General features: G+C 33.8%; 1 protein-coding gene across 2 annotated transcripts in view; it reads right to left on the reverse strand.

Moving 5' to 3' along the window:
- Window positions 1-3,343: 3,343 nt before the first annotated feature.
- Window positions 3,344-26,427, reverse strand: part of LOC149794490 (unconventional myosin-Va-like) — a 232,575-nt gene continuing 209,491 nt past the window's right edge. For both annotated transcript variants that reach the window (XM_089968738.1, XM_089968737.1), the window contains 7 exons: window positions 26,267-26,356; window positions 25,609-25,759; window positions 23,005-23,138; window positions 21,305-21,376; window positions 16,075-16,160; window positions 15,492-15,663; window positions 3,344-14,064 (listed from right to left, as the gene is read on the reverse strand). In XM_089968738.1, coding sequence (XP_089824864.1) covers window positions 13,828-14,064; window positions 15,492-15,663; window positions 16,075-16,160; window positions 21,305-21,376; window positions 23,005-23,138; window positions 25,609-25,759; window positions 26,267-26,356 — 942 coding nt within the window. In that variant the 3' untranslated portion in view covers window positions 3,344-13,827. The remainder of the gene's footprint in view (window positions 14,065-15,491; window positions 15,664-16,074; window positions 16,161-21,304; window positions 21,377-23,004; window positions 23,139-25,608; window positions 25,760-26,266; window positions 26,357-26,427) is intronic.

Raw genomic sequence — 26,427 nt, forward strand, 5'->3', positions numbered from 1 at the left:
CTTTCATTGTGATATTAAACACATATTCAGATATATCAACTGTTGCCAACAAGGGGGGAGGGGGAACAGTGTGTAGATTTGACTATGTTAGGTGGAGTGCTTTGCACTTTGGTTTATATCTAAGCAATACATTTTTAAAATTTATACAGTTTACTTTATATAGTAATTATAGTAAGCAATAAGATATTTTCTAGTTGTGTTTTGAAACATAATGTTTGATATGATCAGTTATGATAGGTCTCTTCCACCATGTTAAGTGGTAATCACCTCTCATGACTTTGCATCTCACTAATTTCTTTCAGTGAAGTTTCGAAAATTCAAATTTTGCATTTTAATGGACATATGTCTACCTTACTTTAGTTTTAAATTTTATGACTTCTGGGAGGAATTTGAGGTTATTTTTTTTCTCAAATAAGTCTCTTTTTCTGTAATAATACATGTACATATAAATGGTCACCTTGACCTTTTACTCATTAATTACATAATATGACAAGGCTGGTAATATATTTCAGTATTAAATTGAAGAGCAATAAATGGTAATATAAAAAAACAATTCTTATTAGACAGCTTTATTTTAATATTTAAAAAAAAAATAACCTTAAATCTTAAAGCTCAAATATTTAAATGTTGCCTCAAATGCACAATTACTCTTTAGGTGAACATGAACTTGCAGTATAATTTAATATTCACTAATGTAATCTTTGACAAGCAGAACTATGCACATTGCTTACTTAATACTGATCATGGGCTGTCAAGAAAATCAAGGGTAGATATAGGGCACATGATACTAATGATATGGAAAAATGGGAACCAGCCTGGAAAAGGGTGAACATAAAATAGAATATATATAGGTTTGCCTTACCAGGATTGGCTAATAATATAAGTTATATTTTAGGAAAAAAGAATCTTTTGAGAGCTTATCCAAGTTGTAAGATATGTTTTGTCTAGTTCGAGCCAACAATTTGGGTGAGATACATTCTTTTCAGTTCAAATGAATGTTCAGTTTTACAAAACACATTCAATGTTATACTATATGTTTGCATCGTTTTATCATACTTTTAGTTTAATTCACCAAGAGTATATGGCTCATGTCATTTGGTAGCAAGAGATGGTATGGTTCAGATTATTGACAGGGATATGAGCATATGTGCAGTACTCCTGTTTGAAGGTTATTTTGTCACCATAACTAATATTGAAGATGTTTGTATATAGAGTTTTAGTATATCATATTTTTTATTTAGGCAATCAATGGTATTTCATTCGTCCATTACAGAAATTCGTACACAAGAAAATATGTCAGGTGTGTTGATATTGATGCATTTGAAATGCTCAGATGCTATTAACCTGAATGATAATCAGAAAACAGTTTATTTGTAAAGTTGTTTTCTCGTATTCAGCTAACAAGGTGTGAGTGACTAAGTGTGGATAACTAGGTGTGGATTAGTGGATTTGGATAACTGGGTGTGGGCAAACTAGATGTAGCTACAGGCCACTGTAGTAAGGAAAGATGAATAACTGCCAGGATAGTGCCGACGAGTGTACTCATGGAAGACCTGCGTGGTTCAAGTGACCGAGCTGGGAAGGGGGTCAAGAGCATCATATTAAATGTCAAGTAAACATTGGTCTATATAAGAGAAACATCATTATAGTGTTTGACTATAAGAGAAATGTCATAGTGTTTGACTATGAGAAGAAATGTCATTCTAGTGTTTGACTATTGGGAGAAATGTCATTATAGTGTTTGACTATGAGAAGAAATGTCATTATATTGTTTGACTATAAGAAGGAATGTCATTAATGTGTTTGAATATAAAAGAAATCTCATTATAGCATTTGACTATAAAGAGAAATGTCAGTATAGTGGTTGACTATAGAGACAAGAGGCACGATAGTGTTTGACTAAGACAATGTCATACTGTTACTGAATATTCCAAATATTTATTTGTTCATCATTGCTTTCCAGTGGATCCATACTGTGTATGTTTGTAATTATTTCAGTGTTCTGTTTCATTATTTTACAATCATTAGTGTGAGAGGATAATACATATATTTTCATTGTCACTCACATATGTGTTTGTTATTTCTTAAACAAAATTCAGACTCAAAGGGTGATAGCTCAATTACGTTACTACCACAGAGTCATAACAAGGGCCAAACTACAGCATACTAATTTGAAACAGAATAGTGAACAGTAGCACTGTGCAATCTGAAAGAGAGGCCCTAATAATGTCAGGTGTACACTGCTATGGGATCCAACCAAACCGAACTGTACCATACCAATCATAATTATTCAATCTAATGCCAAACACCCAATGGTTTCACTCTGAATTTCTCCACCTTAAGGTACCACACCAATACAGTGAATCTGATGGAAAGGTACTGTGTCACAAATGAACTCATCCAGGCAACCAAAATAAGTATTGGGAAATTAAACCAAGAAGTAGCTTAATGAAGGAAAAATTTTAATTCTTGAAAATGAAGGAGTGTCCATATAAAAATGGATTCTTCTTTCAAACTGAACAAATATCTGCTCTACTACAACACAGCCATGTTAATTTTGTGGCAAAGTTATTATAAGGACTAACAGGCAAGACCTCCAGCATTGGTATCCAACATATGTAAACAGTAGTTTAACACCTAAGGGCTTTGAGACTAATCTTGACAAAACCTTGCCAAAACAGTATCATTACTTTATTAATAAAGCACCTGATCACATAACACCTTGCCAAAACGGTATCGTTACTTTATTAATAAAGGGTCCGCTGATATAACACCTTGTTGAAAGTCTTAAAAAATTATCCATACATATGTAATAATAAAGTATCTGCTGACATAACACGTCAAAAGCTTGCCAAAGCTGTATCCAATATTTTAATACATGGTTATACTGATATAATGTCTTTTTGAAAGCTTGACAAAACATTATCAATAGTTTTAAAAAAAATACATGGTCTGCAGACATAATGCCTTTGTTCTTATTGTATGAAATTGCACTCAAGGTAAAATACATCTGGCCTCATGTCTTTATAAATGTCTTTTAATTTCTGCAACCATTTCCAGAAAGGTTGGTCCATCTATTTTTTAATTTGTGAAAATAATACCCCAAGTCTTGCTATGAGTGATACTGTAATTTTGAAACAATGAAGTCTCCATTTATCTCACTACGAATATTTCAACTAATTTACATACGTATGTGATATGAACATTTAATATCTGATCTTTTATTATAAATTTGACATTCTATCCTGGGGGTAGATATATCTGTATTGCACTACTTAACATACCCAAGGGGAGACAACTCATTTCTTAAGGGGAATTTTGATAAAAAAACGTAATCTAGACATCAATTTAATCTCTTTAATTTCTTGAAGCAATTACTTGATTACATCTTGTGTTTGCTCACAGACTCACAAACTCAAAACTAATGAGTGTTACCAGAACACTTTACAACAGGTAGCTATGGTTGGAGACATCGGCTGCATGAAAGTACCATGTCTAAATGTACAAATTACAGGCCATAGTAGCACATATCAAGACATACAATTAACTGTCATAACATCTGTCATAAACAGACTTTCTTGATCGATGTGAACATTACCACATCTACTACACGAAAGATGATGCTGGTTTTTGGTACCAAGCTGAAAGTCGTTGTTATTCTAATGAAAAATGATAGGTTTCTATGGAAACAAAATACAAAATATGTACTCTAAATCTACAAAAATTACCAAAATTAAAGTACATTTGGGATTACCTCCCATCAGATTACAAGGTATTAATTTAACTGATGATTCACAAAATTATCTCCTTTTTTGAGTTGGCAGATATCTCCTGCTCGTTATCACTAGTCACAATAAATATGAATATTAGATGTTAACTTTAATCTTTGTACTATCATCCAGCCATAATACAACATCAAATTTTATTCTCCTTTCATATTCTTAACACCTGAAGCTAATTTTCATCTAGTGCAATAAATAGCAAAAGCTTTATGTGGAATGTTTTAAACATCTTTGACTAAAACATGACATTTTTAGCAACAAATATACAAATAATGCTCAGAGTTAACCATATGTACGAGTCATTTTCAGAGGATTGATGGATGACAACCCACAATAGGGAGATTTCAGATAGAACAAGCTCATTTGCTTTTTTTTCTTATAATACTTGTGACTATGCATGCCTTGTAAATACTTTGAAAATCTTAGGCATCACATATGCAAGTGTGTTTATTATCTTTTAACTCCATAACCTTTTAAATAAGCCTTTCTGTGGGGTATTTTCTAACTGTGGACATTTTAATACAACCAATTAGAAATTTCAAACCTTAAAGTACACATGAGGAATCTATAACCAGTGCTTGAAATTGTACAAACACACTGGATGATCACCAAAATAATTTTTTTTACTCATTCTTCCCAATTTTCACTGATCTTGCTGAAATCAAATCAGCCTAAATTTGATGATCTTGCTGAAATCAAACAGAAGCCAGTTCAGTTTCTAATTTTACATTTATTATTCATTAGCATCAACTCAAAATACTAACAAATATATTTCACCAAAAGGACTATAAAAAAATGAATTACCTCACAAACTTTCACATTTCTCCAAATGCACAACGCAGGAAGTGCACAACACCACAGCTTCTCCTGTGTCACACTTCAGCCATTTGTGTTAATTTTCCCAGCATTTCTTAGTTTCTTCTTTTAATCATATTTGCGACCACACTCTCTCTTGTTACCATCTAATTTCTCCCCTTTCAGTGGTGGCAGTGCATGTCACAAATACTTACACATGTTTACATCATCACACAATGCAATGAATGTTTATCAACAATGATATAAAATATTTCAACACAATGATCAGCATAATTCTGAATTATTTGTTGAATACCCCATATTTTGGTCTGGAACCAAAGTGACATCTGAGGTGCATTCCATGTACCAGACATCTACATATACCAATGGCTCAAAAATGTGAAAAGAGAACATGGATTTCCAGCTACCTTTCCTTTCTTCCATTTGCAACAAACTAATTCCCTGACTTCAATGAAAAACTCATTCAAGTTGTGAAGGATGGAAGGGTGGATAGACAAGGGTAACAGTTAATACCCCTTATATATTAATGGTACAGCATAGAATAAATTTTACAAAAGCAACAGTGTAACCTATCTGATGCGGAGGTACCGCACACACGACTGGAATCAGGATATAATCAATAAATTTGTTTACTCCAGATTTTGCTACACTTTCTATCATAAAATATTATCCACAGAACTTTATTAAAACCTTCAAAATAAAAGGTACTAAAACTAACACTTTCAAAAGATACAGTAAATGTACAGCTTTCTCTGAGAGAAGCTATTCTCATTATTCTCTCACATATTGTGTTAATCCATAAAAGCAAAGCTGGCAGAGTATCAGACTCATAAACAAAGGATGTGGGTTCAATACACATACAGGCTTGCCATCCTGCCTTGGTTGGCAGGATCCATGTGTCCATGGGAATGACACACAGCTTCCATTTCCTGATCATCACATAATCAATAATGTGCTTAAAGTGCCATTATATACCAACCAACCAACCATCCAATTGTGTTAGTCCACATCAATTCATTTGCTCTGAGTTTAAGCTTAGTATGTACATAAGTCCCACATAACATCACTTTTAGGATGATAAAGTTTACACAACAAGGTGCCTGCCTTTACAGATTCAACATAATAAGCTTCCAAAGCATTTGAATATTTTGCGTAACTTTCCCATGCAAACTAAACATATCTTCAAAAGACCAGAGAAACAAAAATAAACCAAAAACAATCAACAATTAATATTACCATTATCTGCATACACCCTTGATTTTCTTATTACACTGAAAAATACTGCCATTTATGGTAAATAACATTTCAGGGTGAATCAAGTAAAACATCATTAAACTTCACTCTATCATGCTTTGCTGTCTCTTTCGTTATTATCAAACTTGTATTTCTAATTGTTTGCATCCATATAAATGATGCAGAAGGTTAAAAGTAATATTGCCCCCAATTTATTTGTTGGAAATTATTTGCTTATAATATATCTCTGATGTGTAAACAATGTGGCCATTTAAAAAGTTCTCAACAACTGTCTAGATTTATATACAGTAATGCTTTACAGAATGGTTCTGAAATGCAGCAACATAGAAAGTCAGGACAGTATATTACATACAGGAAAGTGAAACATAAACCAGTCAATAACAGTCACCACATTTACTAATGCTTATTAATCCAACAAATGAACAGAAATAATTATACATTATTGTTTAATATTAAATGTACAGTTCCTTACATACAATTAAATATGTATCTATGCACACACATTGAAAAATTTGATTTTGTATTTGCGGCTTTTTCTGCATTGGGGTCCTGAACATCAGGTGACATCTTACTGTGATGATTGCTATTACTTGGATAATGATGCGGTGTAGAGGAAAACAAAAATCTAGTTGTCATAAGCTTTAGCCTTCTTTGTCAAGGAAATAATATACAAATCATTTCAAAATTTAAAATGTACAAACTATGTCAAATTATAAAAATATTTCTTATCACAAAATCTGAACCTTTAAATGTAAAAAACAAGAAAAACACTAAAATTAAAAGAGCAACAAATATTTTGATTCTTTTCTACATATGTACAAATTTGATTTAAAATACAAGCACCTACAAAATTAATGTCAACCACCATGCCTAGATTAATGTGTTGGTATATGCCTTAGCTTATTTTCTATTTAACATGCAAACTTTTTCATCACCTGAGACTATATGAATAAATATTTGATCCCGCTTAACTATTTCAAATACATTATCTTTTTGACAACAAACTTCATAGTTTTCAATTGGATATATTTAAAGTAAACATAAATTTTCGTTCAAACTTATTTCAATGTTAAATCCAGATGCCTGAAATGAAGCAGGTTAAGCAATTTTGAGCCAAATCCAATGATTCCTTAAGATTTTTTGATGACTTGGTTACCTTTCAATATGTGGTAAACCCTGCAACTCATAACTTGCATGAAACAAAACTCACAGACAACTAAAAATTCTATAAATAATGATCTTAAACTCAATCCATTTTCACCATGGCAACAATTCAGGCTCATCATGATACTTACTAGAAAGGGTCAATCTTACAAGCACACATACTGTAGGTTACACCTGACATATTAATAGTTTAAAATATGCATAATATGATTTTGAGAAGACACTAATTGGGTCATACTATTAAATTTTGAATAGTACTGGCAAGTCAATAGACCTCAAAGTAATTTTGGGCATTTGATAATGTTGTAATGGCCTAATTTTACCAAACCATTTTATGTTTAATATTTTTATATTTAATACATCAATACCCACCCATGTTTTTGTTTTATCAGTTTCATTGTGAGAGTCATGCTTGATACTATGTTTTCATTTTCTTTTCATGGCGAGCAATTTTCATGGTTATGCCCCACCCCCCTTTAGAGCATATATTTTTGCTGGAATTTTAATCTGTGCACTGACGAAGGAGTCCTACTGTATCCATAAAAGTCCTTTTGTACCCATACAAGTCCTACTGTATCCATAGAAGGACCACTGGTCACTGGGTCTCGAAAGTCATGATCTGCAGCAACCATAAGAATTTAGCACCCCACAAAAATAGTGATTCCATGGTATTTTACAGGTCATCAGTACATATTTATTTGACCACTGCTTTGCATGAACTGAGGAAAATAATTTTAAAAAAATACTGATGCATTGATAACATTTTCTAAAGTTTAAGTGACTTCCATGGTATAATTCCTTGTGAATATTAAAGATCAGTGCTATTAGATATCACAGACATTGTTCACAAGCTGTTCATGTTACAATCAACACACTTACATATACACCTTATTTAACATATAATGAAAAACCTAGTTTCTTTCAAAATATTGAACACAAGCAACAGATTTATTTAATATTAAATATATATAGAAACAATTAAATTTAATAAGAAAATGTACAGCTCTCAATTACATGTCATTTCATTCTCAATGTATATAGCAAATTGCAAAGGAACTTTTATAAGTTTATATAAATATTACATTCACTGTAACAATCTGTTCAACAATGCCTCAACAACAGATCACATTCAACAACGCCTCAATAACAGATCACATTCAGAGTAGCCATTAATAAATGTAGCTACAGAGGAAAATACCAGTCACTCAAGTCTAAAACACAGACCACTTTTGGCCTGGTAGAGTTAACCCCCTTGGAATGCAGTCACAACTTTTCATTAGTGTAAGTCAAATAGTGACCTAGATACTGAAGACATAATGAAAAAAAATCATTAACACAAAAAAGTCAATCTGAAAATAAGGTCAAACTAACCTAAGTTTTGGTACGGTTAGTTTTTTTTTTACATATTTATGCAATCATATACCAATTTTCTTGAGTGTTGGTGAAATAGGGTCCAAGATAACGAAGATGTAGTAAACATAAAAATGGAAGTAAATATTTGACATAGCTTTGGTACAGCCAAGTTTATTTAGTTTTTATGGATCCATAAAATAGGGATCATTGATGTTGATGGTGTTAAAAACAAATGACATTAAGATTCAATTTAGCATGAAAAAAGGATCAGAAAGAATTTCGGTATTGCCGAGTTACTTTCATCAATATGTATCTACATGTCAATTTTCACAGATACACATAAAAATGAGTCTGAGATATTGTGGGGTAATGAATGAAAAGCTGAAAATACAAAAGTTCCTCAAGAGTGAAATTTGAGTCCAGCTGACTTAGTTTTGGTATAGTTGAGCTACTTTTGTCAAAATGTGTGTGTGTGTGTATATATATATATATATATATATATATATATATGTATATTACATACACACACATATATACATACACATACCAAATTTCAAAAGTGTATGTGAAATATGGTCTAAGAGTTGATGAACATCTGAAAATACAAAAGTCTCTTAAATGTGTAAATTAGGTCACACTGACCTAGTCTTGGTATGGTTAGGTTGCTTTTATGTATCTACATATTCACGAGTGAATCAAAGTCAGGGATATTAAGGGATAACAAAATATCTACAGAGTACCAAACTAATGAACACATAAACAAATGAGCAAAATGATATCTCTTCTCCCAAACTTGCTGGTGAGGGAACAATAAAAATACAAGTACTTATTTTCGTAAAATTTGGAACAATCAGTATGGAATGCATAGACTATGGAATTTCATGTTATAATCTCTTGTGTTTAAAAGTGATAAGTGTAGCTATCAAAAATTGCATGTAACTAACATTTTATATATATTGCTAAACACCATTAAAAGCAGGCTCCTGTCAGCAGCATTTCACAGTAGAATGACATTTACATGTAATATGTCAATTCACTGTTGCAACCATTTGTCAGAAGTCAATTAATTTTGAAAACACTACAATAATTTCAGCAGAAAATTCTATTGCCAATATTCATTTTTTAAATCTTTTTAAAACAATTTTACAGGGAAGAAACCACTACTGTACATCAGTGGACAGTCTCTTCCGAACCAAACTAGCATAGTCAAGTAAAAATCAATACTGGCAAGTGAAATTTCAAGGAAGCAGCCCAATTTTGATATAAAATTAAAAACATATACTTGAATATTGATACCATTTTCCCTGAATAATTATTGTTGGGCTATCATGTACAAACTGGATCTCTTGCCCACAGCAAATCTGCAGTTATAATTATCTGTAGTAAATGAACCATAATCAAATAAAATGCAGAAAAATGTATGTCAATTTAATGAACAGAATTCTAATTCTTTGACAAATTATAATCTCTTTTATCTTAAATATTCAAAACTTAAGAAACAAAGTGCCTATCCTAATGATACATACTTAACTGGAAAAGTAGCATATAGAACTTCAGCTGAAACTATATTTGTGTTTATAAAACACGTATACCCCTGAAAAGGCCAAAAGTCCACATCTACAAGACAAAGTTTTTGAAATGTCCAAGTCTTTAAAGTTCAAAATGCTGTTAAAAAATTGAAACAAGGCTGCAATGTCCTGAAAATCTAACCAGGGCTTCAACATATGGGTTGAAAAATGCAAGAAATTTTTTATTTGAATACACCAAGTGTTTTTGTGTACTATTACTAATAACCTTTACATGGTGCAATGGATGGATGGATATCTCAAATCATGATGCCCTATAAAAGCTACATTTTATTTCTTCAAAAATGAAAAAAAATATTGTTATTAGGAATGCATGTATTGTATACAAAATGGCAAATATTGTGAAATGATCATTTGTGCAGGCTGGTTTGACCAATTTAAAAGAATCAATATACATACAATGGGTAAACAAGCAGATGTAAAATACATCAATTCAGTTAAATTAAATCTTTCTTTTTTATTGAGTATATAAGCCAAGATGAACACAAAATTATTGCTGTTCATTATCTGAAACCATCTTCACCTATTTATACTTCTGTTAATGTGGTTGCTCTTTGTTATGGGTCAGTTAAAGTAAACAATTTGTGGCTAACAAAATTAGTGAGGGCCCCAAGTGGCCGAGTGGTCTAAAGTGCTCTCCATTATGGATCACTACCATCTCACCCCTGTCTGCGTGGGTTCGAATCTAGGATTCGGCTAACATGGGTATGTGAGAAAGCTCGCGAGTAGCTTCTCGTGGGTTGGTGGTTCTTCCCGGGGTTTTCCCAGGTTCTTCCTCCACCATTAATACTGACCACCATGCATAGCCTATCGTGTGCTGAAATATGGTGTTAATCCCCACAACAACAAGAACAACAACAAAATTAGTGTTGATCCTCAATAGGTCTGAAAAATCCCGTGACAATTAATGTACAGTGGCATTCATTGTATTTAAAAGGCTGTTTTTTCTTCTTCTCAATCACACAGAAATAGGAATCATTAAATAATGAAAGACCAATGAAATATCTGACTAGTGCTGTTATGTGACACAAGTTAAAATTTTTAAAATTTATCCACAATGCATCTGTTTCACATTTTTAATAAATCAGGAATATATGACCCGATTAGAAAACATGTTTTATTGAGCCCTAGTGAGGGATTTTAAGTGACTATTCAAGGATTATCAATGTATCAAGAAGCATTTTGTTGTACAGAAATTGAATCTTCTCAAGATATTACTTTTTTAATTGGTAGTATTGTGAGTAATTTGATCCACCAAATTGTATTCCATATATATATACAGTGTGACCCCGCTATAGTGCACTCCTTTATAACGCAAATTCAGATATAACGCGGTTGTGGTGTGGCTCCCAAAATTTCATATACATGTATTAAAAACTTTATTATCATTTTGGGAAGAGATCGCGTATGAATAATACAAGACGATCGTGGTGTGGCTCCTGAAATTTTGTATTTATTTTTCTCGTACACAAAAAAAGTAGTTTTTTCTTCTTAAAAATACAAAAAATAATGCAAAAAATTTTATTCTGGGATCGCGTAGGTTTTCGCCAATGTTGCAAATTTGGATTGGTTTTCCTTATTGGCAGCAAATTATACCATGTGGCGATTTTTTTTTATTGGCGACGTTGTTGGCTGTTTAAACTTTTATATACAACCATTGGTTTCGAGTGCAGAAATTCAGAAGCCCCATGAAAGGAAGCCACAAACTGGATCTGGATATAAAATGCACTGAAATTTATCTATTGTTACATAAACAAATTCTTTGTCCATATTGACAAACCATTTAAACAGTGCATTGTTATATCATAATCCGCTTATCCTGACATCTAGCATGAGTACTGTATGTTGTGAAATATCCGCTTTTTTGTTGTTGACATTACTGGTAACGGAGATCAGCCATACAAGGTATAATCTCGTAATCTATCTTTCATCAGATTTTCGGCCGCTCACTAGTAATTAACATATTTACAAAGACTGACATTTGTATGTGGATGTATGTAAAATTCCTCTTCTTTAACTCAGAATTAAATCCCTCAGAACACTCACATTTTCTGTAATAATTCCTGTCATCAAACCAGAACATTCGTGTTTCTATTGTCCAATGACCCTTTGTTAATTTTCAGACGCATGCGTGAAAGGCAGCATCATGCTGCTACCACAGATGTAAAAAAAAAAATATAAATAAATAAATAAATGAAAACTACATCTTACTTATTTGTGTATTCAGTCAAAATGAAGGCTAATTCCTTTTTAAAAAAGTACCCAGATAAAATAGTTTGCTGAAATTTCAAAGGAAACAGATTACCTTTGTAGCACCGATTGTTATGAAAACGTACTCAGCAAATGGAGAAGAAAAAAAATCTGCCTCAATCATGCAATAAAATTTTATGTTGCTGCAGCAATAAGAAATGGGAATTTGTTTGGTTTTCCGAGTCTGTCCTTTAGCGGTGACTTCAATAATGCATGCACCCTTCATCAAAGAAAGCCAACTACAATCTTTCAATAAAACAAAGAACTTTTCATCAAAGGAAGTCAGTACCCGACTTAAATGAAAGCAATGGAATCTGACGGATTTTTGCATTTTCCAATGTTACTGGAACACGTTAAATGTGCCGTGAAAGTTATTTTTGTAGGAAAAAAGTTTATGCTTGCGAACCCTACCAATGGTGGCTTAAAACGCAAACTAACTTTTACCAACTTGGGACATACTGAAAAGTAAATGTGCTTTGTCATTCGTTACGTGATTGTGCTACATTTTCCCATTGAATTCAGACCAAAATGACCTGTGACAAAATGATTGAATATTTTAAAGCTGTGTGTGCATATTTTCAAAGGAATCACTTGTAATGTGGATTCAATGTATATGATGAGGTTCGCGGGTGAGTACACGGTGTTGATACTATTCTTGCTATACATTAGACATGTAGGTTCGCGGGTGAGTACACGGTGTTGATACTATTCTTGCTATACATTAGACATGTATCTATAAACAGTATTCACGTATATGTACCAATTCGTGGTTCACTAAAATAAACTATTATATATGTCTTCTCTGTTTTCACTACAGGCGTATTTTTCATTTAATATGCATCGATTTAAGATGGTAACTGTGCCGATGAAGCACGTATTTTACCGCCTGCATTTATTACGTACACCCTTCCCCTAATTTTTGTTGTTGGTACATGCATAATTTTCTTCAGCTAACCAACCAGGTTGCTTATAACACGGTTCAGTCTATAACACGGTCGGGTTCTATGGCTCCCAACTACCGTGTTATAGCGGGGTCATACTATATGTATGTATGTATATATATATATATAATGTGTTCAACAAATTCAACAATCTTACATGACAAACATACTTTTTTTCAAATTCAAGGAGTTATCAATGCAACTATTCAATAGCAAATATTTTAAAGGTATATGAACCACAAAAAAAAGCAAACCTTTGCTGCTAATTCCATGATTCCTTCCACAAAGATTAAGAAATTTTGCATTAACCTTGGTTAAAGTGATTATTACATCCTATACATTTTATTTCTCAAGTCTTTTAAACTGTGTTCTAGCAACAGGATTTGTACAGAATAAAACCAAATGTTGTAGAATTCTGCATCTAAATTGTATGCTTTCAGTTGTAATTATTTATACTGTAAATATCACTGTCTTAATAAAAAGTACCATAGTTTTACATGAACATTAAGCACTGACCAATACAATGGAATATGGAAGCATACAATAACTATTATATATGATGCATCGTAACTTTCTCTACCGAGACAGGTGGGCAAGTTTTGTACAAATAAATTATAAGCCTAATATTCTACAACTTTTCTACTTTACTGACACCCATTCTTGTGATATGCACCTAACGGCTCACAATCTTGTTAAAAATCCCATGTGCAGTGATTCTGGAACCTCTATTGTTTCCATGGCAATACTAGAAGGATTGAATGGGAAAGTTACAGAATATGAGAATTTCAAGTCCATTAGAAGTGTATTGTCAGATGGTGGGCGTCCTTTCAATCTCTCCTGGATTTTTCGTATAAATGTAATTGGTACTCTCTCTTCAAACTCATCCACTGGTGTGTACAGGTTTAGAATCTTCACAATCTGAAGGAAAAGAAAAAGACTGAGTTGGCACTGTGCAACAAATACTGTACAGTAAGAATATTTAGTAGTAGAGACATTTAAGCAAATTAGCAGTCACAAAGTGAAATCATTAAAAAAGAGTTTGTATATTTTAAATAACTTGTAAAAAAATTCCTTTGAAACATTTAAGGCATGAACCAAGCCAGCAAATATTTAAAATTTAGCAAATGAAGCTATCAACTGAACACATAATTCCTGCATCTTCTGGGCATTATAGTGTTTAGCCACACAATATAGCAAGTTGATTTCCACACAATACACAGTGCCTCAATTGCTCCCTAGTCTCTCTATAAAACATGATAAAGATTTCCACAAAACACAGTGCCTCACCTTTACACAAAGTAACTGCACTGTATAGCAAGACAAGATTTCAACAGAACACAGTGCCTCATCTGTACACAAATTACTGCAATGTCCCCTGTATAGCAAGACAAAAATTAACAGAGTACACAAAGCTTCACCAGCACCAACTGCAATGTAATGTCCCTTAATGTCCACATTAAAGCAAAACAAAACTTCCTCATAATACAGAACACCTCAGATAAATCAGATGCATGGTTGTGTCCCAATATATACCAAGATTTCAAAAGAACACAGTGCCTCATCTGTGCTCATGCATGACAAGATTTACACTTAAAACACACTGTGATGCATCTGTACACCATGCAAGAAAAGACTGCCACAGAACACAGTGCTTCATCTGTACACCATGTAAGACAAGACTGTCACAGAACACAGTGCTTCATCTGTGCACCATACAAGACTGCCACAGAACACAGTGATTCAACTGTGCACCATGCAAGACAAGACTGACACAGAACATAGTGCTTCATCTGTGTACCATGCAAGACAAGACTGGTACAGATGGCACAGTGCTTCATCTGTGCACCATGCAAGACAAGACTGCCACAAAACACAGTGCTTCATCTGTGCACCATTCAAGACAAGACTGCCACATAACACAGTGCTTCATCTGTGCACTATGCAAGACAAGACTGCCACAGAACATAGTGCTTCACCTGTGCACCATGCAAGACAAGACTACCACAGAATGCACAGTGCTTCATCTGTGCACCATGCAAGACCAGGCTGTCATGGAACAGTGCTTCTTCTGTGCACCATGCAAGACAAGACTACCATAGAACACACAGTGCTTCATCTGTGCCCCATGTAATGTAGTGTCTGCCTGCATCTGACTTGTAAAATCACACAGAATCATAAAACTGCAATGATGACTACACAGAATCATAAAATTGCAATGATGCTACAGCATTGCCACATTTTAAGTGATACCTATAACAATGATGAATACATTGCTACAGTGTTGCCACATGAAACGTTATACCTACACCACACCACACTTATGCAGTTGAGACAAAAATCCCTACCTGTGCAACAGTGAGTTTGGAACACATATCGCAGACACTTTCCACATCAGCATCGGTTTTTCTAGCCTGTAAGAGCTGTGATGCTTGTATGATTGGTTCAAGGGCTGCCTGCGCCCCGGACTCATTCAGCTTATTGTCTCGCAGCCATTGTTCCAGGTGACTCAGGTTGTACCTTTATATCAGAAACAAAATTATTAAAATATAAAAGCATACCACTTTGTTTACCTACTCTAAACATATTGTACACAATTTCTACAAAGTTTTAAACTAAAAAGTAACCTGGCCCCAAAATGTAAGCTACTAACACTTCCGTTTCTAATATTGTACATAATCAAGACACATGTAGAGATAGATAGAAAGATTTCCCATGATGACAAAATTCAACAAGAGATGAAAATTCTAAACAGCATAGATCAAATTTAAACTAATTAATAACATATACCTTTCTAACTGAGGATTCAAACGCTCCAAAGCAAGGCATGTAAACATTAACTGTTAGCTTAAGTCACATAACTTAGCAATTACGTTGTTGAACTCCTATTCAAAATGAAACATTAACAGATAAACTTAAAAATAAACCTACCTGATTTGCATTCCCTTGGACCAGTTACACATGTCCTTTCTCAACAGAAGGTTGTTCAAAGCACAGGCACACAAGAAATAGTACACCTGTAATAAACATATATTTTCCACTGAAAAACAACTACCTGCAGTAAAGGTAATATGAGGAACTTTATGATTATATAAATCAGATAATGTGTAGTTAGTGAACTATGTCCACAAAATAATAAACAAGTTTTTCCTTTATGTAAAGGCTAGAACAAAACTACATTGTCAAGGTCAAAAGGCTGAGATGTATTCATTCACCGTACAAAACGAGTTCATTAAACAAAATTGGAAGAAAACACAAACATGTTTTGTATTTATTAAATACTCTTGACTTTTGAGGTCACCAAACATATTTTGGCTGATCAGTGTGAATGAATTTCAAATTAAATTGGATTTATAAAACTTAAATTTTGTGCATAGACTACTGATGAACAGACTTCATTCAAAACACATAATTTCAGTCTAAGTTCAAAACATAAATATGGACTGAAGACCTATTGAAAATCCCAAAAAGACAACATAAAATTAAATTTATAAAATAAAGTTTTACTCAGAATCTTGTTATTACAAAAGAATCTTGTATACCTGAACCTTGTTTATCCAGATTATCAATTTATCCATACCAAATATCACACTCACGTGTAGGTTAGGTACAACTTCTCTTATTTTAATGTTTTTTGTGCCCCCACCAATTTTTCAATGCATAAAATTTCACACAATCCCCCCTCAAATTTAGTTTATAAAGCAAATAAATTCATAAACAAATGTGAAACATTTTTCTTTTTGGGTTGTTGGTGGTAAAACTTATTTTAATTATGTAATACTTACCTACTATTATTACACTGCTTATCTTTTCTAGGATACCAAATTAACAGTCCTAACTTAACATTCCCTCTCCAAATATTGCTTAGAGGCCCAGAATACCCCCCCCCCAAAAAAAAAACAGAATCCAAGCCTGATTCCATAGCCATAGCCAAGATATGCAATACCCTTCTATTATGACTGAAAGAGACTATAGGACATCTAAACTGAGATGGAAAAGGAAATCTTTGTAATACAACAGATACTGTCTTGAAAGACCAGCCTTCTGCCAAAAAGTATGGTCTCTCAAGACTGGTTGTCTCTAAATTATGAGTCATAATAGAATACAATCAATAAATTTGTGTTTTAAGAATCAGTTTTTCACAGCAGTGGTCTTACAAAACAGGTTTTACCATAGTAACAGGCAAATATTACATAACTAAAATCAGCTTACCCCCACCCCCCTACATTTTAATAGCAGCAATACATTACCTGCTACTATTCCATTGTTGAATTTGCCAGTCAGAAGGGAGGCTGATGGCCACAAACAAAACCTGGTACAAGAAAACAATTCTCTTATCCTTACAGGACAGTTCACTACTGTAAGCTGGTCCACAGCTTGGTCACATGCTTTGATGTAACGATTGGATCTATTGAATAAATAACTTCACTCAGGGGCACCAAAGACAGAATGGTAAAAGGATAAAAAGGTATTTAAGACTGCCAGAAGGCTGCTCTAATCATGCCATCCAAAACGGAGTGATTCAAGCAGACCCAAAATGCAGCAATAGCTCTAATCTTATGGGCCTTAATTCTCATGAAAGAAAGGTCCCTCTCGGTGTGAGACTGAAAAGGTCTCTTGATAGTGAAGGCAATCCACCTAGAAATAATGCCTGCTGAAATATCAGCGGAACCCTTGAGATTACTCTTCCTTCAAATGAAGTCCAATCAAACCTTTGGGCCCTAACTGGGACAAAGAGTTTATCTTGATTATCACCAGCACATTTAGGACTGAGAATGGGACCTTTGGCAGGAACTGGAGCAAAGGAGGGTTGCTGATTTGTATGCTGAACATATTTACCATTGAACTGTAAAACAATCCGTTTCAACTGACAAGGCATAAAGCTCAGCCCCTCCTAATTGTGCTGAGGTCTGAAAGAAGACTGTCATATAGGTTAAGGTTATTGAAAGAAGCTTCACTCAAAGCTTTTAAGAGGTTTTGATAACAACAAAAGAACGTATTAGAGGTTGTATCTAGACATTAATGAGATACCTGTCTCTCTGATTCTCAGACTATCTGAGGAAATCAAAATGAAGAGGGTTCAACCCAAAGGTGGAACCTTAAGGATGTTAGAAAGGGCTGCCCAATAGCCTCTAATGGTAGAACATAGCATTCTCTTTCCTCAAGGAAGAGATGAGTCTGCAACTGAATTTATAGGAGAACAGCTAGGATCAATGCATTTTCTATGGCACCAATAACAGAAGATGCTCCACTTTGCATTGAAACCTTTGGAAGGGAATTGCTTCCTAGCCTAGGCAATACAGTTGGCAACCTTGTTTGAAACTGGTCTTGGTGAGCAAACAAAACCTTGACTTCTATATCCAAAGTGATTGGATGGTAACATAAAGACAGAAGTAATACTGACCTCTGTCTCTAGACTGGTGATGAAATATGATGTGTATGGGTGTGGTTCTGTGGCTAGAACTTGAGAGCCAGTGACCAATAGTTAACTGGTATCTGGCTCAGTGACTGGTGATTGTTTCATTGACAAATATATGACAAAGATATATGTGCTGTATTACACTGAGATCACTGCTGGAAGGGGTAACTAGCGCATATTGGTCAGCAATACTAAGTTTACCTTGAGAGGTGCTGTTCCTCCATGTGGGTAAGGCGCAACTTGTTCAAAGACACTTTAACTTTCTTTGAAGTTCTAAGGATATATCCATCTCTAACAATGACATCATTAAAGTGAGGATCAGGGATCCTCTGCCTTCTGACAATCTCCAAACCACAGAGATCACATCCTGCTTCTTTCTCACAGGCTGAGCTGACTTCCTTAAGCTATCTGTGTTTCTCTTGGAAATGGCGAAGAACATCTTGTGATTATAAGTAAACAGGGCTTTTCCTTCTCTCTCTATAGGTCCAGCATCTTTTCTGCCAAGTCCAACACATGATCTGTCCACAAAGAATATATCTGTCTGTGCAAACAGAACCAATGCACAATAGGCAGGTAGTGTGTTCATCCCATTAAGCATTTTTGTGCCCACTCTTACCCTCATCCTGACATATTAATCTCTGACAGAGAAGAAAATCATGAAAACAAAATAAAACCAAGGACCAAAAAATGATAGATACTACTGACCTGAACTCTAGTTACCACAAAGGCTTTATCACTATAAAGTACCACCTGCTAAGCAAGGAATAAAACCCTTCAAAGTTAGCCCAAGGAAATCCAACAAGAAACCATTAAAGAGACTGACACTTTACTGCCCAAAAAGAATTTCAATGAACTCAGAAAAGACAACTTGTTTTCTCTGACCACTCAGCTTTGAAACCATCTCCGATATTCTTGAACGATACAATTTTCAAGTTAGCCATCGTGGCAACCATACCAGATGAAAGAATGACACCATATTTATTAAGGATTAACAGGACACCATTGAAAGAATTCTGGTGAAAACTCCATAATGATATGACCATTCATTCTGGAGAATCTGTGAAAAGTTCTTTGATGTTCACTGTGGCAGAAATTTTTCTTTGGATTGTCACCATTTTCAATTAAGACTAACTTGGTATTATAACTAGTCTTCTGGTGAAAATCCTATTTTCTAGATGGCTGTCATAGTGTCTATACTGGATGACAGATTGACACCATATCTCTTTAGTACCAACTGAACATAAGAAGTCTTCTGCTGAAAAACCAATGCCGATATGATCTTAAACCTGGAAGGACTAGCAACAAGAGTTTTAAAGATGGTCATTTTGGTGGCCATATCAGATATCTGATCAGCACAATTTTTGTTATTTATGACCAGTGGACATTGTGAAAATTTATCCAGTGATAATCCCATGCTGATATGACTTTCCATTCATTAGTATTTTAAAAAAATTCAGGATAGCTGATATGGTGGCTATATTATTTGCTGTTGGCTTAGCTGCATTTTCATTTAGGTCCAGAATTTTCAAGACGGCTGCTTCATTGGCCATATTGGACATCAAACCAGAAAAGTTTTCACTTAAGACCAACTAGACAGCATACCAAGTCTTTTTGTGAAAACACCACAATAATATGACCATCCATTCAGGAGAAGTAGAGGTAACACAGTTTCCAAGATGGCCATCGCTGACAACTGATGACGGACAACAAGTCATCATGTTAGCTCCTCTGCTCTATGACCAGTGGAACTAAACACACTTAAATTATGCAAAGTGTGGGAAGCAAAAAAATACTAAAACACAAAATGGTACAGGATGGCCAAAATGATTTTTAAAAGTGACAACATAGGTGAATTTCAATAAACAATTTTGGCAAATGAGACCTCGCATGAAGTCCAACGAAAAAAGGAGAGTATTCCATATGTTGGCTATGACCAAGAACAAGAATGGTTTCAAGTTCTTTTAAATTTTGGGACTCTGATTATCAGTTGGAGGATGAAATATTTAGCACAGACTAAAGCCTTGGCATTCCAAAAATGGTAAGTAATGTTAACAGTTTTAAAGCTGTTAAAGCAGCATTTTATTAAACTTTTAACATTGCAATAAGTAGGATTTTAAGGTAGTGATTTTTAATACTTGTACACAAACAATAAGTATAATTTAGAAGTACTTGTACCCAAGCAATGAGTATGAATACAAATGTTTCATAATATGACAGCTGCCAAGATTTCAATTGGTTATAATCATAAAAGTACAACAAAATATCTGCCTCCTCCCCCCCCCATTACACTGAGACTAACCAAGGATATGGATGGACATTTGGACAGATGTGAACATGGACATCAAAGTGATTGCTATGCCCAGCTTCTGCCAATGTGGACTCCAAGAAAACTATGACTAGGTTACGCAGTAAGTAGATGTGCTCAGCATTAAATCTATCAGGTAGCGGTTAAAATAGCAGGGAGTCAGTGTACACTCAGACCAAACAAGACAGGTTTCACTGCATTAAGGAACAAGCTTTTCAATTTTAATTAGCATAAAACTAGATTTTAAAATAAATTACATAACAAATCTGATCTTCTGTTTATCACATCAATGTAAATATGTTATATTGATCACATTAACACAAAGTTTGTTATATTTATTACATGAACACAAACTGGATGTTCTGTTTATTACATTAACACAAACTGGATGTTCAGTGCATGCCATTCCATAGCATGCTGTGTGGTTGTGTGTGTACCTGTCTAAATATCTGCTTGATGAGCTCAGGATCTACTGCATGCTGAGTCAGCACTCTCATATAACTGTTCAACTGAAGCATAAAAAATGTTGAAAAAGATAATGCCATACAAAAAACAAAGCATGCCCATCCATAAGAATACATATTTTTTAAAACTCTCTAATTCATTCATTTTGTTAAAGCAGTCACATTTTGTGCACACAAGTGCATTAATAAAAAGCATTTTGATAAAGGTAAATGCTGTCATAAAGGGGTAACAATTAGGAGTTTAGCAATATAAGGTTCGACATAATAAAGTGCATATAGAATCTATAGATTCTTCCATATTGAAATTAATTTCCTGCAATTTATGTAGGTATCATTACTATGACACAATATATACTTCATTTGTCTGATATGTACTTACAGCTCACAAATCATTAAAACTTTACAGACTGTAAGAGTTTTCTAGTAGACTTAGATGTGTGAAGACTTTGACAAGTTTTCATTGCATATTCACATGCTATGTGAAGACTTCGAAAAGTTTTCTATAACATACTTACATGCTAGACTTAAATGTATGAAGACTTTGAAAAGTTTTCCATTATACTGGTATACTAGACTTTGAGGAGTGGAGACAAAAAAGATTTCCATCACAGGCTAGTTAAACTGCATACAAATGCATTAATGAATGTGCTATAAGTTTTGTGTGTGAACCTAATTTCAAAAATTTTAAAATCAAAGAACATAAATGAACTTGGTATGCACTCCTGAATTCACCCAATAACTCGTCACATCATTTATCTTTTAGCCTCCCCATCGTCTTTTGGTCAGACAGTGAAAATCAAAAATAGCTGTAGAAACAACAAGAAGTTCCAACTCAGCTTTATCACATTTATATATCTCCGTGACTGAAGTGAGCTAACTATTAAAGATGAATGCAGTTACTTCCAAGAGTTACATCCCTTAAAAATCATTCCCAGTTGTAAAGAGGCAAGGTGTATTTCTTCACCATCAATAATTTCTATTTTTAATGTCTTTCTTTTGTGTGGACCATATGTGCCAAGATCCCAGTCACAAGGAGCTGAGATACAGAGTTCTTACGCAAAGCTGGCTGGAAATAGAATTCTGTCGTATTTTTGTCTGCCAGCAACTGATTTTTGTAAAACTTTTTTAAGTCAATAAAATTGTTAATTCCTGCTGTTTATTATGAACATTTTGCAGTCCAAAAATATCTTTGCAAAACTATAATTATACAAATGCTATTATAAATGTACAGTGAACTTCAGCAACTATCCAACTATATTCAGATATAAATTTATCAACCATCCTCTTTAAAGATCTAGCTGGAAAACCACAAGAATCCGGTTTCTGTCGAGCTAACAGATCCTACATATTTTTAAAACTTGATTTTATTCATGATACTAACATGAAACTTTGCAATATTCTCCCTGCCTTAACCGACAATTAAAAGAACTCTACAATACATAAAAGAACTATTTTTAATAAAGAAGACAGATTTATACAAGTTTCACATATAATTATATAAGGCTTTTAGTCCATTCTTCTGGACACTGTCCACATTCATTCCCAATTTCAAACTATAGTCTGTCTCAGCTTATAGATTTTATACAGGTTCTGCAGTATTCTGTTCATGAATAATAAAGAGCTGATATTTACTTTAAACTAGACAGTATCTTTCTGAAATATATGCTACCTACAGTTTTCATCAAGGATTCCAGTGACACTTCTTGATGGTCAAGTTCACCGTGACGACTCCCTGACCGGCCTCTCATTCCACTGGGCTTGCTGCCTGACAGTCCAGCAATTGCTTCATGTTCTAACACAGCTGGAACTGAAATACCAAGAATATGTTGTTAGTGCATTCATGACTACTCACCTTCAACCTCTTTGGTCACAGAATTATGGCATATGCACGAGTTAAGTGGCCACTAGTTAATGGTTGAGTAAATGTTTTGTTTTTTAAGGCCCTGAATTCTGTAACTTTTGAGAGCAAAACTCGTGCTTGAAATCCCAAATTAAATATAATACCCGAGGTACAACCACATTGCTAGAAACTAAAATAACTATGATTTAAAATGTATTCTCTTTGAAGTTACAGAATTAAAGAATTCTCAAATCCTCAAGTTGGAACATGAATTTTGTGCTCAAAAACTAAGAGTACAGTCCCAGTCTATCCAATATCATCCACTATAATGTGCATCTCAAGCCAACAACAACTGAGTACAGTCCCAGTCTATCCAATATCATCCACCATATTGTGTATCTCAAGCTAACAACAACTGAGTCTAAAATTTAAATTTTGGAGGAAGTCTTCAATATGTAAATTTTTGATGTATTTTGTGGAACAGTCTGTGTAGATTAAAAATCCATTTCTCTCCTAAAATATTTACAACAGAAATCCTGAAATTTATTACTAAATGAAGTGATGAGTTGGACTATCCAAAAAGACTGACAGTACTACCTACACTAACTAAGGCTTGTTTTGCCATTATGTGTGATGTCAGTGTAGAACAGTCTGAGGAACTAAGATAAGAGTTCACTGATTGTATGGTTATTTCAGGTAAAAATGATGATTTTGAGTATTATATTTTTCATACATTGTGGTCATAAACAGAAAAATGATTACTTGCCATTTCTTAAAACTTTCTAAAGAAAAGAAATTCAGACAATGAAAACAGGGATCAAACAATTATATTCTGTCAAACCAGGAAGTATTACGAAGAGCTTTTCCAAACTCGTTCTATTTTTTTCCCAAGCATGATGCAAGTGACCAAATCATCAAAAGTCATTCTAAACATTGAAAAAAGGATTTAGACATATCATTTAGGTAGTCATTCAGGGAAAATAAGAAAGTGAGAGAGAGTGAGTAAGGGGATGGGGAAGAGAAAATACTGACAAATAAGTTGTCTCCTTTGACGGAATGTAGAAATTTCAACCATGGACGAAAATCTTCATTAAAAACATTGCTATAAAGATTTAAAATGCAGAAAAATAGAGCAGCAAAATTTTGTGTTAAGTGATAAGGGTTCATATTTAAAGAAGGCAGGATTCCCCATGTACCATTTAAAAATAAAGTTCAGTCCATATTTTAAGAGTTATTATCAATAATTTTGACTAAAAATAAGGACCAGATGTATTTTCAATATAGAAGTTAGAAAATATGCTGATACCACACATCTCTGTTTGATTGCAGTCATTTTTGAAATTTTTCCACCAAATGACATTTATTTCCTTCTTTCACCTAGCTTTGAAGGACGAAACTGACCATGGGTCTTGCATCCGTTATTTCAATTTCATAGATTTACATATTATCCCTGTTCATTTTATAACCTATCACAAATTCCCTACACATTAATTCCTATGATAGTGAGTTCTCTGTACTAGTGATATATTGTTTTCACACACACACACCCATCAATATACATCTATGGGGCAGATAATACGAGCAACTACTTCTGTGTGGATCATCCTTTTAAATGCAATTATTTGTACACAATGCAATATGAACATATAATAACAATGAATGAGATTTTTTTAAGGACGATTTAAATAAGTTTAACCTTTAATGAATAAGAATTAGGTCCCTCTGCACATCAAATTAAGTTTTGAAAGAACTGAATGAAAGCAGACATACCTTCTTGATGTAAAGCATCTCTAATGGGCAACTTGATAGTATTTCATCTGGAATTTTCAGTGCACTTTAGAGAAAATCTTTTGTTGATGCAGAATGGCTTACAAACGGAAGAAATATAAAACAGAGAATCCTATATTTGCTCATATTCCTTTATATTTCTCACTTATTAAACAAAAATATTCACAGACTATTAGATAATACAGACTACACAAAAATGGTGAAAAGCTAGCAAAAACTTTCAAATTAAGCTTAAGTGTGAGAATCAGAATATAAAGTTCCAGTGAATTTGGAAATAAGTGAAATTAATCAGTCATGTGATGTGAGCTGCATTCATTGTGCAAGATAAACACATACATATGCCATGTAAATACCAAAAAACTTATGAGCTCCTGAACCAGAGTGCTTAACACGTTTTGAGCTTAACAACAATCCTCCTACTGCTGACACCTAAAGATGAAGTGCCAAATGGGGTAGGGACTATGAAGCCTTGAAATCCGTAACATTTTTCCCCACATTTCCTTCGAGGATACTGTGCTCTGAATTCTAGTAAAATTCCAGGACACGAGTCTCATAATTTAGCAGTCAAAACAGAGATGGTGGGTAGCTTCAAAATTTTGTCATCTATAATAAAAGTATATTTCATATAATATTTTACTGAGTGTCTTACCAACAGTAGGCTGTATGGTGGCCTCCATCTGTTTGATAAGTGTCTGGTAGATCCAGATTGCCAGGTCACTAAACACCTGTCTGTACTCTGACAGGTCAAAGTTCCGCAGGCAGTGCTCATTTTGTCTCGAGGTGTTCTCTGCTTGGAAGGCCTACAGTACAAGAACAAATATAAAATACATAAAATGTATAGAAAAGTCTTATGGAGATAACCGTTAAATACTCTTTAATTAGCAAAGGTTGCTGGGTCAAACAAAAATGATTGTTATATATTGTTGTAAAATTCTGTCATCATCATTATGGGAAAAATGTAAAGTCAGATACAAGCAAACTTTCAGTTATAAAAGAATCATTAGGTGCATTTTCACTGGTAAGTTAAAGCTCTCTGTACTGTATCACAAAAAATCATATTTTGATTGCACAATAGCTTAGAAATGCTAATGAGGCATATTAATGAAAATATTTCATAATTTGTTTTCAATTTACAGATTAACTCCCCTTGAACTTTGCTATTTTCACTAACATTTTTAACAGATGTAGTACAAAAAGGTCTTCTAAATCTTGGATTCCTCAATTTGACAATGCTATAATGCACATAAAAGACTAAAAATTCCCACATAAAATGTACTGCATATGTATACAAATCCATTGGCTCTCACCTTTTCACCACTGTATTGCTTCAGAGTGTGTAGCAGACGACATGTGTTGGCCAGCCACATGGTCACTCTGTCAAGATCATCATGATGTTTCTGTGGATAAAAGTTTTTTTATCAGACTATATGGCCTGTAAAATGGTCACAATTTGTTTGCACAGTAAAAC

This window comes from Sinohyriopsis cumingii, chromosome 8 (genome assembly GCF_028554795.1).
Source record: "Sinohyriopsis cumingii isolate HCF-2022 chromosome 8, ASM2855479v2, whole genome shotgun sequence".
Lineage (NCBI taxonomy): Eukaryota > Metazoa > Mollusca > Bivalvia > Unionida > Unionidae > Sinohyriopsis > Sinohyriopsis cumingii.